The sequence below is a fragment of the Lupinus angustifolius genome, chromosome LG11, assembly GCF_001865875.1.
Source record: "Lupinus angustifolius cultivar Tanjil chromosome LG11, LupAngTanjil_v1.0, whole genome shotgun sequence".
NCBI classification, from domain to species: Eukaryota; Viridiplantae; Streptophyta; class Magnoliopsida; order Fabales; family Fabaceae; genus Lupinus; species Lupinus angustifolius.
Genome location: NC_032019.1, coordinates 18,861,826 through 18,878,058, shown reverse-complemented (window position 1 = coordinate 18,878,058; position 16,233 = coordinate 18,861,826). Strand labels below are relative to the sequence as shown.

At 33.0% G+C, this 16,233-nt stretch overlaps 1 protein-coding gene across 4 annotated transcripts in view; it reads left to right on the top strand.

Annotated features, from left to right (window-relative positions):
* LOC109360728 (ubiquitin carboxyl-terminal hydrolase 12-like) overlaps window positions 3,363-16,233 on the top strand; it is a 28,128-nt gene continuing 15,257 nt past the window's right edge. Inside the window, exons 1-13 of one of the 4 annotated variants that reach the window (XM_019605800.1) lie at window positions 3,363-3,593; window positions 3,833-3,899; window positions 4,992-5,136; window positions 5,257-5,414; window positions 6,749-7,014; window positions 7,090-7,308; window positions 7,435-7,543; window positions 7,625-7,740; window positions 8,680-8,778; window positions 11,910-12,019; window positions 14,651-14,725; window positions 15,820-15,898; window positions 16,036-16,182. In XM_019605800.1, coding sequence (XP_019461345.1) covers window positions 3,567-3,593; window positions 3,833-3,899; window positions 4,992-5,136; window positions 5,257-5,414; window positions 6,749-7,014; window positions 7,090-7,308; window positions 7,435-7,543; window positions 7,625-7,740; window positions 8,680-8,778; window positions 11,910-12,019; window positions 14,651-14,725; window positions 15,820-15,898; window positions 16,036-16,182 — 1,617 coding nt within the window. In that variant the 5' untranslated portion in view covers window positions 3,363-3,566. Of the gene's footprint in view, window positions 3,594-3,829; window positions 3,900-4,991; window positions 5,137-5,256; window positions 5,415-6,748; window positions 7,015-7,089; window positions 7,309-7,434; window positions 7,544-7,624; window positions 7,741-8,679; window positions 8,779-11,909; window positions 12,020-14,650; window positions 14,726-15,819; window positions 15,899-16,035; window positions 16,188-16,233 lie in introns of all 4 variants that reach the window. The other 3 variants (XM_019605796.1, XM_019605798.1, XM_019605799.1) reach the window with 3 other exon arrangements.

Below are 16,233 nucleotides of genomic sequence, written 5' to 3'. Positions count from 1 at the left end.
TAGTATACCTTGCTATTTAACGTGTTTTTTGTGTATTTCTGGATTAGTCTCTTGGTGTGAGATCACCATAAAGATTGAGATTCTTCACCAAGGCTAGGAGGTCTTGATTTGAGGACAAGAATCTTGGCTGGGGCTGTTTCGCGAGAAAGGTTTTCTCAGGCGAAAGGTAGAGTCAAACCAAGGATTTAGGGGTCATAGATTTCAAGAAAGAAGCGTCCCATGTGCTTGTAATTGAATTGGTGTGTGTATTCATATTGTATCTCAATATTGTGAAGAATAAAATCTCCCTAGATCACAAGAGGAGGCATGGATGTAGTTTGTAGTGTACCGCAAATGAACCATGATAAAAATCATTTTGTGCACTCTTTTTCTCTCTTAATCTTCTTTAAGTTTCTTGACGTTATAAATTGAATCTGCAATTAATATTCTGGATATTTGTTTACTGTCATATGCTTAATATTTGTGCGTAAAAATATATGTATTATATATGTTCAATTGTGTTTAAATAACTGTACAATATGCATGTCTGATCATTATGTTATGTGCAATAGTTAATCGATTAAAGCGTGCTGTTAATCGATTAACTAGGTTGTTTCCAGCAGTTGGGTTATTGGTTCAAGAAACGATGACCGATAACCGCTACGCCTATTCAACCCCCTTTGTAGGTGTTCCTAGGCCACTAATACCTAACAAAATCAATACCGATTAATTTCTAAAGTTAATCATTGGTAAAATAAATAATTAATAAATGATACATAGAAAATTCGCGATGTTACAATTATTATATGAACAATATGATAAATTTATGATTATAGACAAATATATGTAATTTATTACGAAATAATAATAAAATATGTGACATATATTCTTAAAATAATAATAAAAAACTATAATATATATAAAAATTTAATTAAAAACTAAATTTCTAAATTTTTGGTTACCCATAGGGTGGATATCATAAAACCCGCTAGCACCCATAATTTATTATTGCAGATATCTATTGTGAATATTTTCATGAGTACCTATAGGTTGGGTTTTTTTGCCAAAAATAGTCAGGGAAGAAAAAAATTGACCATTTTAATACAAATCTCAATAAATGTCAATTTGGCTATTTTATGCCATATTTGTTTTTTAGAATTATTAATAATATATTATTATTTATAATCATTCCGATTTAGAATTATAATAATGGAGATTTAAATCATCTTTAGTTTATTTTTCATTTTCACTAAGAAATTCATTTTTCAAGAGTTAAAATAGTAATATTTTTTATAAGTATATAATACTTAGATAGTTTCAAAAAATTATTTTTACACATAGAAATAAATGTTTTCAAGCTTATTCATAATGTTTGAAATTTTCGAAAATCCATAATTGAAATTAACTTTAAATTCCAAAAATTAGTTTGAAAAGGAATACAAAATTTGATAAATAATAATAATTAAATATATATATATATATATATATATATACTATTAATAAAGGCAAAACAAATAATAACTACCTCATGGTATAATTTTTATATTCCAAAATTAACATTTTATATTTTTAATAACTACTATAAACTTTCAGAAATTACTTTCATTTTTTATATTAATAATTTAATATCATTAAGCTTTCACACATTCTCTTATTTCTATCTTCTATTTTTCTCCACCCAATAGACACAAAATGAGAAATTGCTATAAGTTTTATGTATATCATATCAACTATCACATATTATATTCTTAAATCTTCAATCTTTATTGATTTTATATATTGCACTCTTATATTTAAATTGTTTTTCTTAAATAATATAATATAAAGATTATACATATTATATCAAAAAATAAGAATGCGGGTGACCTTTATTATAACGTACTATATTCACTATTTCAAATAACATAATATTATTATTCTTCTTTGGATATAAAATTATAATAATGAAAGTTGAGATTATCTTTGGTTTAGTTTTCTTCTTTAGTTGGAAATTTATATTTTGGAAATCAAAATAGTTACAATTTAAATAAAACGTAAAATTAGTGTCTATTTTCCCCATTGAAAATAATATTATACTTTGGAAGTGTCAAAAATCTATTTTGTGACTCCAAAAGAATTGTTTTCATGTTTATTGATCAAATTTGACATCTCAAAATTTCGTCGGTTGAAAATTAAAATTAAATTTTATTTCCAAAAAATAGCTTTGAAAAAAATAAAAAGTTTGGCAATTTAAAAAAATAATCTGAATTTGATTTTTAAGTACTATTATTTATATAATATTGTCAATTAATTTGAAAATGGACATGATTTCACTTTCTTGTTTTTGTCAAACAAATTATACACTCACAATAGATTACATTATGTACCAAAAAATATATGCTCTCTTTGATATATGGCAATGACACATATTAAAATAACTTTATTAAATGTATAATTAATTTTCTACCATTTAGTAGAGAACTTTCTTCTTTAAAAAAGAAATGAAACATTATATATTTTCTATATTGATTTTTCTCTTTTCCATAAGGAAAGTTTCCTATATAGTGGTAAACATTTATTTATACACCAAATATTTTCCTAACTTAATTGGAATACTTAAATATATAATACACAATAGAGTTTTTGTTAACTAGTACATAATATTATTAAGAAAACCAAACACAAAATACTTATATAGAAAAGTTAAATATTTGAGTTCTTAACATCACCCTCATACACATCTCATAATTTTAAATTCTTAACTAGTACAATTGTGATGCTACTTAATTTTTTTATTATTAAAAAGAGTAATGATATATTCTCTAGAGGAGTTCTTTTATGTATAGGAAAATAAGATATTATATATATATATATATATATATATATATATATGGATATATAGGTACAAATATCACTATATAGATATAGGTATATATATAAATTATGATATTTTTCCAATAGTGTTATCATACTATACTATATAGATATAGGATATACAAATATGACAATTTGTTATCATTCACTACAATATATAAAATCAAGAGTGAAGATTTAAGAAGATAATATGTGATAGTTGATATGATATACATAAAACTTATGTCAAATTCTCATTTTGTGTCTATTGGGTGAAGAAAGATAGAAGATAGAAATAAGAGAATGTGTGGAAGATTAATAATATTAAATTATTAATATAAAAAATGAAAGTAATATATGGAAGTTTATAGTAGTTATTAAAAATATAAAAGGGTAAGTTTGAAATATAAAAATTATATCATGAAGTAATTATCATTTGTTTTGCATTTATTAATAGTATAGAAGTATAGATGAAATATGATATATATGATTTTCATATTAAAAAACCCTAAAGATGTAGGTTGAGCCCACGTCAGAAATTCCATGTACTTAATCTTGATACACGAGATCCACACCAACCCAAGCTTATTTCACTGAAATCAATCAATAATCACGCCCCTTTTTTTCTTTCTCTACTCGCTATTCTCACTTATATATAAATACATACACAACACATAGCTCTGTGTGTTTTCACATTCACTGCCACTATCTCTTCTCTTTCGCTATCGCGTTCTCCATTTGTAACCGCTACACCAATGCCTCCTCCTCCGCCATTAGATAATGTGATCAACAACTCTCTCTTTATACACTTGTTTTGCGATTTTTGTTTCTTACTTGCTCTAATTCAATGGAATTCACTCATCATACGGTTTGATTATCTGCTTCAGAATCGACCTAAATTGTTATCACTTTTTCTTCTTCTTTTTTTGTTCGGTGCTTTGTTTAGTTGTTTGCTAGGGTTTTTGATCGATGGATAGATTTATCGTTGATTATGAATTTTGATGTTGTTGTTGTTTAGCAGCAGGAAGAGGACGAGGAAATGTTGGTTCCGAACTCGGATATCCCTGACGGTCCTCAGCCAATGGAAGGTATACAAGAAATGTATTTCGTTTAGTTTCTGATGACTGTTTATGCATCTTGTTAATCATGATTCTGAGCTCACTGTGTATGTAGAATTGTGGATTGTAATTAAATTTAGTGCCTCAATTGTATATTGCCCTTTTGTCTATGAAAGTTTGTGTGGTTCATTGAGAAAGGTTAGAGTAAACTGAGGGCTTGATTTGAATGATTTTTTTAATATATATTTTAAAATATGTTTCATTTGTAAATTTGCAAAAGAGTAAGGAAGCAACGGTATAGTGTTTGTAGTTTTGGGGGAATCCTGCATGTTGTGAGGAAGGGGGCTTGGAGTGAAGCACTATGCACGTCATAGTGTTACTTATGATTTTGTTTGACTGGGGCAAGTAGGTAATTTAGAATTTCAAGAGTCTTTTCTATGTATCATGTGTTGATAGTGAGACATGTAATTTGAGTTCCAAGATTCTTTCCTGGATGTTGCATGTTTTAGTTCTCACTTTACTATGATTTTGTATGCACGTGCATGTGTCCAGCAAGCAAAGGTCATGTTCTTGTCATATTTTAGGTGTTATGGTTTAGGGCAAATCTTGCATGTTGTCAGGAAGCGCTAGAGTTGCTTAAGCTACAGGGTTTAGAGTGAAGCAATACATGAGTGTACACTCATGATTTTGTTTGATAGGGGAATCAGTAATTTAGATTCTGAAGAGTTTTCCTTGTCATCACATGTTGATTGCGGAGGTGGGTAATTTCAGTTTCAAGGTTCTTTCTGCCAGACCTGTTTGATTGGAAAAGTGAGTAATTAGAGTTTCAAGATTCTGTTCTCCACATTGTGTGTTGACCTGTTTGATTGGGTGGGGGAAGTGGGCAATTCAAGTTTCAAAATTTGACCTCCACATTGCATGTGAACCTTTTTGACTGGGGAAGTCGATAATTAGAAATTCAAGATCTCGCCCAGCACGTTGCATCTACAGCATCAGATTTTCAGCTGTTTATTAAATAGAAATTATGACAAATTTTTAATTTGTTCAATGATTGGCATAAGCAAGTAACCGTTTCTCTTATTTTTGTTGTTTTTCTTATTTTATCACTTTCTTTTTTGGCAGTAACCCACACAGAAGATATGAGTACAGCTGATGTACCAATAGTGGATGATTCACTGTCCGGGAGGTTCACATGGACCATAGAGAACTTTTCAAGGCTTACAAGGAAAGTATATTCTGACGATTTTTATGTTGGGGGCTACAAATGGTATGTAGATTTCTGCCCATATACTTCAGTTGCTAATGCTTGTTACTTATGTATGTATATGGATGCCAAATCTTGTGCATTTTTAATGGCGGTCCTGATTGAATTGTTTGCGATGAGCAGGCGGATACTCATCTTCCCAAAAGGGAACAATGTTGATCATTTGTCGATGTATCTAGATGTTGCAGATTCAACGACATTGCCTTATGGATGGACTAGATATGCCCAATTCAGCTTGTCCATTGTTAATCAAATTCAGAGTAAATACTCAGTCAGAAAAGGTAATTTCTTTGTGAGAGGTGTTCACAGCGAATTTTTTTTATGATGACAGAAAGTAATGGTTTCAAATCCTGGAAACAACCTCTCTACTTGTGGGCTGCGTATATCTACCATGTCAAACCCTATTGAGTGGGAGCCTCATGCACTATGCTACCCTTTTTATGGATAGTAATGGTAAGGTTGCTGTTTAGTTACCATGAAGTCATAAGTTCAAATCCTAGAAACAACATCTCTGTTTGCGGTGGTAAGGCTACATACATTTACCCTTCCCATATCCTACTAAGTGGGAGTCTCGTGCACTAGGCCACCCTTTTTATATGGAAAGTAAAAGGAATTTAATTTGCCTCATTAGGTTGGGTGTCATGTTTCTGACCTAGAATGTTGTAGCATATTTCTTTTATACACCGCAGTATACTAAATTTTAATGGAGATGTGGATTACATCTTCATTTCATTACCACTGACACTTTGTTCTCTTGATTTGAATGTTACTGGTTTTAGTAATCCTTCTTTATAGTTTCCTTTTCATCTTCCTAGAGGAGGAAATTCCTTTAAGGTGTCAAGTCTTTTGTTTGGGAAGTGATACTCTATGGTTTATTACCATTTTATCGTCAATTCACATGCTTCACATTGCTCTTTCTCCAGATGTGTGTTTTGTGCTAGCTCAGTTCAAAGATTGTTGCTAATATTAAATTGTTGGCTAGTTACTTTCTTTTGGAATAACTTGTTTGAAATTTTTGGTGAACACTTGGGTGTTTTCTCTTATGGAGCAGATTCTTTTGATAGATTTTGAGGTTCTTGGCAAAATTTTGTAATTATCATTTTCCCTGGTATTTTGATCAGAGCAGAATTACTGCATTTTCAAGTCTCTTTGCACTTATATTTAGAAAATTATTAAAAGGAGTCAAAGGACTTTAGTGATGCTATGAAGAACATTAACATGGACACTTAAATGGATCCATGTCAAAGTCAACCTATAAAAGTGTTATAGCCTTATAGGACACTTCAAATTTTTCCACGTCAACATACCAATCCCCAGTCACCTAAAATTGCGCCATTAGCCACTTAAAAATATGATTAACTACTGAAGTGGATAATGACTCTATTTTTCTATGAATATACATATTACACTAAAGTAATTCCTCCCATTATTGATCCTTGGTGTTCTGATTGTTTCTCCAATGAAGTTTACCATGACTGCCGACAGTTTTGTATTTTTTTAAATTTTATTATTTTCATAGTTTCTCTGTTATATGTTGTCCTCTTCCCCAGTGTGTTTTTGTTCTTATATTTTTTATTGGAAACAAAATATATTTAATTGCTTTTGCATATTGCAGAAACACAGCACCAGTTCACTGCTCGTGAGAGCGATTGGGGTTTTACTAGTTTTATGCCTATTGCTGAATTGAGTGATTCTAGTAGAGGTTATGTTGTGAATGATACATGCATAGTTGAGGCTGATGTTGCTGTACGTAAGGCTAATGATTACTGGTCACATGACTCAAAAAAGGAAACTGGTTATGTTGGACTAAAAAACCAAGGAGCTACCTGTTACATGAATTCTCTCCTTCAGACATTGTACCACATTCCTTATTTTAGAAAGGTTAGCCTGTATATGTTTTTAAAGTCTTACTTTTTCTAGAAGGAAGCACCTAACTCACACTGTTGTTTGTTACAGGCTGTGTACCATATGCCTACAACTGAGAATGATATGCCATCAGGGAGCATTCCTCTGGCATTACAGAGTTTATTCTACAAGCTGCAGTACAGTGACAGTAGTGTAGCAACAAAAGAGTTGACCAAATCTTTTGGATGGGATACATATGATTCATTCACACAGCATGATGTTCAAGAGCTTAATAGGGTTCTTTGCGAAAAGCTGGAAGACAAAATGAAGGTACAATGTTTTAATAGTAAATGCTTGTAGTTATGTTGTTTCGACAAAGTCACCTTTACTTGATGTATTTCTATATTTGTATGTATCTCTCGGAGATTATTGTACTGAGGTTTCCATTTGGCTCAGGGAACTGTTGTGGAAGGCACCATACAACAGTTGTTTGAAGGCCACCATATGAACTATATTGAATGCATCAATGTAGACTATAAATCGACAAGAAGGGAATCATTTTATGGTATGCAGTCTAGTTTGGTGTTGTTTACTACATCATTCCATGTATTCTTGGACTTCATACAAATTTGGACATTTTTTATAGATCTCCAGCTTGATGTCAAAGGATGTAGAGATGTGTATAATTCTTTCGACAAGTATGTGGAAGTTGAACGACTTGAGGGTGATAACAAGTATCATGCTGAGCAGTACGGTTTACAGGTAAAATCTGAAAACAAAGGTTTTTGGTGCTGGTTGTGAAGCTGAATTTCTTGCCACACATTAGTCTACTGGTTGATATCCCTTTTGTGTATTAATTTTATTCTATATTTTTATGATTTTATTTATGTTTTGGGTTCGGGAATTGCTTGAATTATGGTTGGACTAGTTTTTTAGTTTTCCTTTTGTTATTACTCTGAGGGTGAGCTTTTGGTGCAATAGTACAGCCTTGTGACCTGACGTGGCTGCATGGATATGGGTATGCCTACCTGTACATTGACATATACCTGTAGTTGTACAAGGGCATATACATGGTACAATTGAGTTTCTAAAATTAAGGTACACATACAAGAGTATAGGTAATACATAATATAATGTAAACAATCAAGTTATTGAATACCTTTTTCATCACATTCTAACTTAAGTTTTTAGAAAACTCCATAAAGTAGATCGAGGGAACACACACAACATTATAAGGTTGGCCTTCATATTTGAAGGGGTGGACTGGTGGACTTGGATAGTGTGTTTCATTTAGTAGCAAACCGAACAAATATAGTACTAAATTTTTTTGTTTGCATGAACCGACTTCTTCTCTTGTACTTATACTGGATATTTAGTATGGATACTGCAACCATGAAAGTGTATTCATGCATTCTCATTGGTTTTAGTTGTGGAACCAGCCTCAAATTTTATGAAGTTCAGGCTGTGATCTGACCATCCCTTGATGGCATAATGATGGGGAGCCTCAGACCTCTTGTACCTTTTCTTTTTAATAGCTTTTGTTTTTTCCCATTTTACTAATGTCGTTTTTGGTTTTTTAATACATCATTGTTATTACTCTTTAAGGAGGCTAGGAAGGGGTGTTGGCTATTTTACTAATGTTGTTTTTGGTTTTTTTAATACATCATCCATCATCATTGTAATTACTAATTACTCTTTCAGGAGGCTAGGAAGGGTGTCTTGTTCATTGATTTCCCACCTGTCCTCCAGCTTCAATTAAAACGGTTTGAATATGATTTCATGCGTGACAATATGGTAAAGGTTAGTATTAAATTTAATTTTTTGTATAAATTCCTTCACGTTTCTTTTTCTATATACTTGTATGTTTCATTGTATTTTTTTACTTTTCTTATGTGCTATCCCTCTATCTCATCTTTTTGATGAATGATGCAATTTTGCATATAATTTAGTTTTTTTTTTATAAATTTGATAGATAATGATACTAATACTAATTACTGAAGCAACACAACGAGCTCCGTTTAGAAGGGAAATTCTGAGAGAACACTAGAAACATATACAAGAAATATAAAAATGCTAGTTTGTTTACGTAGTTAGTTATTATTTGGGTTTATCATCCTATCATTTGTAATGACTTCTGCTTATATCATTCTATGCTCCCATAGTTTTGGTGAAAATTACATCAATTCACATGGGTTTCGTGGTTCACCTCCTGGTTTCGGTGTACCTTATGGCCATTATGCACCACTACTTATCCTCATGTGCCATGACTTTCACTTAGTTCTCTAGTCACTATTTTCCAAGGCCCCCAACATCATCTTGGTTGGACCAGATCCTCATAGTCATGCTGATAGAATAAGGATGAGGAATAAACCTCCTATTATGAAGGTTTATGTGAGGCACCAACAAGGCAATAATAGAAAATAACTACCTTTCCAAAAGGTAGTTAGTTAGGAAAAGTATAAATAGAAAGTTAGGAGTTGTTAGACTTACTTTTGAAGAAATTAATGAATTGTGTAACTGATTTCAAGGAAACCAGTGGGGAATTCTCTCTATAATCATTCTTCTCTCTCATTGTAATCTCTCTCATAATCGAATAAAATTGGGATATAGGATTTCCTGATCCATGAGGTATCTTTCAAATCTCTGTTGTTCTTCTTCTTACCTAATATGAACCAGTGTTAACACATGCCCACTTTTCTAGTCCGCTCGTAGTGCCGGGCCATCTTCACGAGCTCAACCTAATTACATGTATGCCATGACAACTTCTGGTGATGCAGTCACCAAGTACACCAACCAATGTGGTAACCTGATTCAAGAGTCACTAATCATCTCACTTCAAACCCTGCTATTCTACAAGACCCTACTCAGAAATTCTCTTATGAATATATATATGGGTAATGGTATCGGATTTCTACGACATCTTGTGGCAATTCTAAATTTCATACATCTTTCAATCCTCACATTTCCTTACCTCTCAAGAATCTACATAGTGCCTTCTATTACTAAAAACTTAGCGCTTCTCAGTTTCTAGAGACAATTCGTGTTACTTTGAGTTTCATCCTAATTCATGTTTTTTAAAATCTCAGGATTTCGATCTGGTTTTGTTATGATGCATTCTTACTGAAGAAGGCTATGTTTGCATGATTTTCTGCTTACTCCTACAATCCTACCTTTAGGTTTTTTGCAGCTTTTGCAAATAATGTACAATCTTCATACTTTCTAATCCTAGCACTGTTCCCAACTTACATTCCACTATGTTTGTAAATAGTTCATCTGCTACAAGTCTTCATTCTTTTTATGTCATTGTCGTCTTGGACATGCTCATGAGAATGTTGTAACTGATGTACTAAATCATTGTAAAACATCTCATGCTAGTTAAAGTGCTTTGTATTTTTGTTCTGTTTGTTTTCTAGGCAAAACACATCAATTACCTGCTGCTAATTCTCTACTTGTGTATCGTCATCCTTTTTATCTTCTATATCTAGACTTATGGGCCCTGATCCAATCTATTCCATGACATGGTTCATATATTACTATCCATTGTGGATGCAACCAGTAGACACATTTGAATATTCTTGTTAAAACAAAAATCAGATAATATCACTAATTTTAGAACTTTGTTACTATGGTCAATACTCAATTCAATAAATCCATCAAAATCAATTCAAAGTGACAGAGGTGGAGAATTCAGGCCATTCACTTCCTATTTACAGTCTTTGGGTATTGATCATCTGAATGCTTGTCCTTGTACTCATCACCAAAATGACATATAGTTGAAACTGGTTTGGCTCTACTTACTCATGCTTGTTTGCCTATGACAATAACTGATTTCAGTTTTTTGTTTTACTCTTTCTCTCCCTCTCCTTAATTACGCACAATATCATGAATAACACATTAAGGATTGTCATCTTGCTTAGGTAATCAGATAATACACAATAACTACATACATCTTGCTTAGTAATAATAATGGACCTGCTTGCAAGTCCTGTCAACATCAACCTCCATACATATGGCCCTTGGGGACTATAATAGTGCCCCTTCTTCCATTACTATAAAGTTCTGTTACCATATACCTTCCTTTGTTATTTCGACCCAAAGTACAAAGATACTTCTCCTTTAATGCACCTAATGAAAGAGAGAGCAACAAAATAACATCATCTCTAATGGTAGACAATAACCAAAGGAGGCTTTTCTACCCAAAAGCAGATAATGCTGATATTTAATGAAGATTCAACTCTGCTCCAGTGTCCACCACTTGTAGATGAAAAAAATTCCATTCATTATCCAGCACCGAGTCAAAGCACTTGGCTTCAATGACAAATAAATTAATTGCAATGACCCATTGTTGTTTCAGAGCAAATTAAACATTGACCAAGAGAATTGTAGTGTGCCCCTTGTAATTGAATACTAAAATAACATGGAGAAAGATTTAAAACTTGCAGAAAAAAGAGAGACCAAAAACCAATGTCTAGTGTCTACGGCCAGAGGGAAGCTGGCAGCATGCCGGAGAAGAGGACCGAGAGAAAGAAAGGGGATTGTGGTTTGAACTTGCCTTGCCTCCATATGCAATACGTGATTGGAAAAGAAACTGTGAAGGCATCACATCCGGTGGCTTTCACTGTCGTGCTTTGGGGTTGTGGCTGGTCTCTGGGTACATTGACTGCCTATGTTGCTCCAAAGTGAACAACAATGTCCCCACTAATTTAGCCATTTTCTGAAAGCAATGTTCTTCTTCGCATGATTTCAACTTTGAAGCATCCATTACTTGAAATAAGTTTTGTACTTGTTAAATGTATATGTTTTATTTTTGCATCTTAGTTCTTATTTTTGGCTCATGGATACCACAAATGATAATATTTGTTTATTATTATCTATTATTCATTTTTTAAATTCATCTTGTACATTTTGACACCTTTATTTTGATTGAACAGATCAATGACCGCTACGAGTTCCCCTTGCAATTAGATCTTGATAGGGACAGTGGCAAGTATCTATCTCCTGAAGCAGATAGAAGTGTTCGCAATCTCTATACACTTCACAGGTATTTATAATCTCACCCCCTTGATCACTAATAATAAGCTAAGCCTTCAATTTATCTGCACTTCCATTTTTCTCTTTCGTTGAGTGATTTTAGGCTACGGGTCTTTTATCTCCTTTTTGTTTAGTATTGTGGTCGGTATTCTCATTCAATTGGTCTCTGGGGTGGTTCAAAGAGGTTTTTAAGGGTCTTAAAGTGTGTTAGGGATTATCTTGATATTCCGTCGACTCATATTTTTGATGATGCAATTTTGTTTTTGGAGTCGAACGTTGATTCCTTTATTATTTTTTTCTCATTCTTTGGTTTTATAAAGTCATTTTGGGGTTAAAGATTAAACTATCTAAACAAGGTTTGGCGGGGTTAGTGTGGTGCTTGAATTTAAATCTATTTTGGCTGGTTGACAAGCCTTTCAAAGTCCCCTCACTTGCCTTGGTGTTTCTATGGGTGGTAATCCCTGAGTCACTCCATTTTTGGATCCTGTTATTTGGAAAATTTCTAAGTGGTTAGGTAGTTGGAAGTATGCTTCCTCTTTCTTTGTAGGTCGTACATCTCTCGTGCAATCCTGTTTATTATTCTCTCTCTCTCTCTCTCTCTCATTCCTGTATCTGGTGGACAAAGAAAATAAATTTATGAGCTTTTCTGTTGTTTGGGGTTAATGATATCTGTAGAGATTATCTGGTTAATTGGGAGATTTGTTGTAAACCTAAAAAAGGAGGAGGATTGGCTTTTGGTAAATATGGTTTCTAAACTACACATAGATAGCTAAATGACTGATGTTTTCCTCTTCAACCCACATCCCTATGACATCCATTTATCTGAAGTTATTTATGCTTTGTACTCAACAAATCAGTGGGATGCAAATTTTGTGGTTAGTGCTACCCTTGTTAGCTGTCAGAAATTTGTCACCCAATATTAGGCCTTATTTATATCTCTTGTTTCCTTGGGAAATTTATCACTCAATAAATAGGTGGGATGCCAACTTTCATATTAAATTTTTGGCAGATCCTTTGGTGTGTAATGTCCCCTTTCGATTGCTTTTCGTAAGCCTTTTCATCTTCCATCTTTGTATAGTGCTCTTATAAGTTGGTTCTTTTCAAAAATTTTGTTGCTAGATTCAAGTCATTTGTCTTCTAATATAAATAAGATGATACCATGTCTGGACTCTTTGGGTTTATTGTCCTACAAGTGCTATTTTTCGTTTATCACTTCAACTCCCAATAATATCTGTCTCCTTTAGTAGAGGTCTATCAAGAAATCAATGGCTCCCTTTATGGTCAAACTCTTTGTTTGCACTGCCATATTTAACATGATTGGTGAATCATATACTTTAAATACAAGAACCCCTATCTGCTTTCTGTCCCGATTTTTGTGTTATCTGCAGTTCTAATTCTGAAATTGGTTCTCATTTGTTTCACCTCATATTTTGAGGTTTCATTGTTCAGTTCGAGAATTTTTTATTCTCTAACATTTCGAGTATTCTATCTCCCTTTATTCATCCTTCCTTTGGCTTTCTTTTTAGTTTTTATTATTCCAAATATATAATCTTTTGGGTCCAATCATTACAATCCACTTGAAGCTCAACCTTATCCTCAAGGTCGAAATTGGGAGAAGTGTTCACGTTGCTGTTTCACTCAAATATGCATATACAATGTGATAAGGCTCATACCAAGCCAAGGGTCACTCATGTATACAAAAGGGGGAAAAGGAGAGTTTGGTTAGAATAACAAACTCTCCTTTCCTACCAGCTGGGTAGTTAAGGCAGTTAGGAAAGGGAGGGAAAATCTATAAATAGAAGTTAGGGCTAGAAGGAAAGTTAGTTTTGTAAATGATAACTAACTGATTGTGGAATCAGTGGGCTGGATCGAGGGATCCTTCTATTCTTGTAATTCTCTATCTCCAATTCTAATAAAATTGTTAGAACCCTAGCAGATTCATCCAGAATCTGTGTTAGGGGCACTTCTTTTTCTGAAATTCTTCCTAACACAATGCCACCATCTTTCTCCAATTGCTCATTGTGGTATCTGATAGTTTCACGTGGCCGCTTCACCAAAATGTGCACGTAAAGTGCCACTATGTTCATCCAATTGCTCCTTTTCCGCCCGAATAGTAACCCACACATTCTTTTTCTGGACATTAGACTAAATAGCAGATCACAATGAAAATACTGTCTGAATTATTGGTTGGATCCGAGGCACTTCTGAATCACGAATAGGAAGGAACAATTTATGCTTTGATAACATTATATGATTTATAGTTTTAAACAATTATTTCCCCCCCAAGTTCTGTGCTTATTATACTCCCTACATGTTGTATATCATGAATTTAACTTCATGCAAAAAACATGGTCTTTTGAAGGGGGTTTGTCAAAAAAGACGTGCTGAGGGCGAGGGATTGGGATGCTTTACTCCATTAATATATCCTCTTTTCTTTGTAATATTATTTTTTATTCTTCTGTTATGGATGGCCCCTTATCCTCCAAATTCTCTAATTTTTCTTCTGTTGAAATGAATTTCTTAAAAATTCATCACAAAATTAATTATTGTTGCAGAAATTTGATAGAAAGCACAGCCTTTCATCTTAATTTATGTGGTTTAGTTCATACTGATGAATTTGTCTGCATCATAATCTTTTCAGTGTCTTGGTTCATAGTGGCGGGGTTAATGGCGGACACTACTATGCTTATATAAGGCCAACTCTATCAAATCAGTGGTATGCATCATTTCTAGGAATCTTTAAGTATTTATATACTACTGGCACTTGTATGTTTCATGAAAACTGACGTGATCAATGATTATTGACCTCTTGGAGACTGAAGAAAAAGCAATATTGAAATTAGTATTAATGTGATTGAGTACTTGTGGTTTTAGAACAGTAGCTTGTGATTGAATTTGCTGTGATATCATTTGCAGTTTTGCACAGAACAGTCTCTTAGACAATGCACCATACACGTTGACTATGAACCATTTTTATCATAGGTGTGAAAGGGATAGGGATGTTTAAAATTCTCTGGAATTTAAATAAATCTTATTTTGAATAACATGCCATAAAATGAAATAAAAATGCTAATAAATAAAACCCAAGATGTGTGCAATTTTGCATCACATACAATTAGCTGTAATCAATGTTGTTTTAACCATATATCTTTTATTGTTATGGAGATGCTTGATTTAGTGAAAGTCCGGTTGTGGGGTTGGTTTACTTTCATGTTGAAAACTCGTGTTTTCAGATTGGTTCATTTCTCCTTCGTCATGCATTTCTCTCAAAGATTGATGTTGTAACTGTTGAATTTGAGCACTACTAATGGTCCTTGATAATATATTTTTGCTTATAAAACAATGTTATTTGCATTGATCTGAAAGAAGTTTTCAAGATTCACACTAGTATACTACACTGCATATTGCTTTTAGACGGTAAGAAAGGAAGCTCTATCGCAGTTAGAATTTTCCACGGTATAGGAATATTATTTGGATGTTTTGTTGGATGTCCTTGGTAGGTGAGCCTATAGGTGTTTGCCTTAGTTCATTAACTTTTTTGTTATTTTGGTTTCTGGATTAAACAATCAACTATATTTTCTTATATTCATTCTTTGACAATAAAAAATGTCCATCATAAGCATATTCCTAGTGTTATAGATATCCCCTTATATTTCCCTCCTATCACTGGGTTTCATCGGGATATTGGGATACATAGTTGGTGCGAGTATGTGTTAGATTTCCCTTTAGTTGTTTTTGAACGTATTTATGTTTTTCCTTATATCTTATTATTTTTTTAATTGAAAGCACAACATAACTTGCTTGTTTCAGGTTTAAATTTGATGATGATCGAGTAACGAAAGAAGATGCAAAGAGGGCCTTAGAAGAGCAGTATGGTGGTGAGGAAGAGGTAGTAGCCCGTTAAAGCTAATAAGATTGCTTTGGCACTTCTCTCATCTGTAGTTGGATACCATTGTCTCACTGAATTTTATTTTTACTTTAAAATCATAGTTTTGTTGTTTGCTTCATTTTTCTTCTTGTCTACAGTTACCTCATACCAACCCTGGGTTCAACAACTCTCCCTTTAAATTTACAAGGCACTCAAATGCATATATGCTTGTGTATATACGTGACAGTGACAAGGACAATATAATTTGTAGTGTGGATGAGAAAGACATTGCGCAACACCTCATAGTAAGATGTTTGACTGATGTCATGAGGTTTTTCTGTTGTTAAAATGCCTCA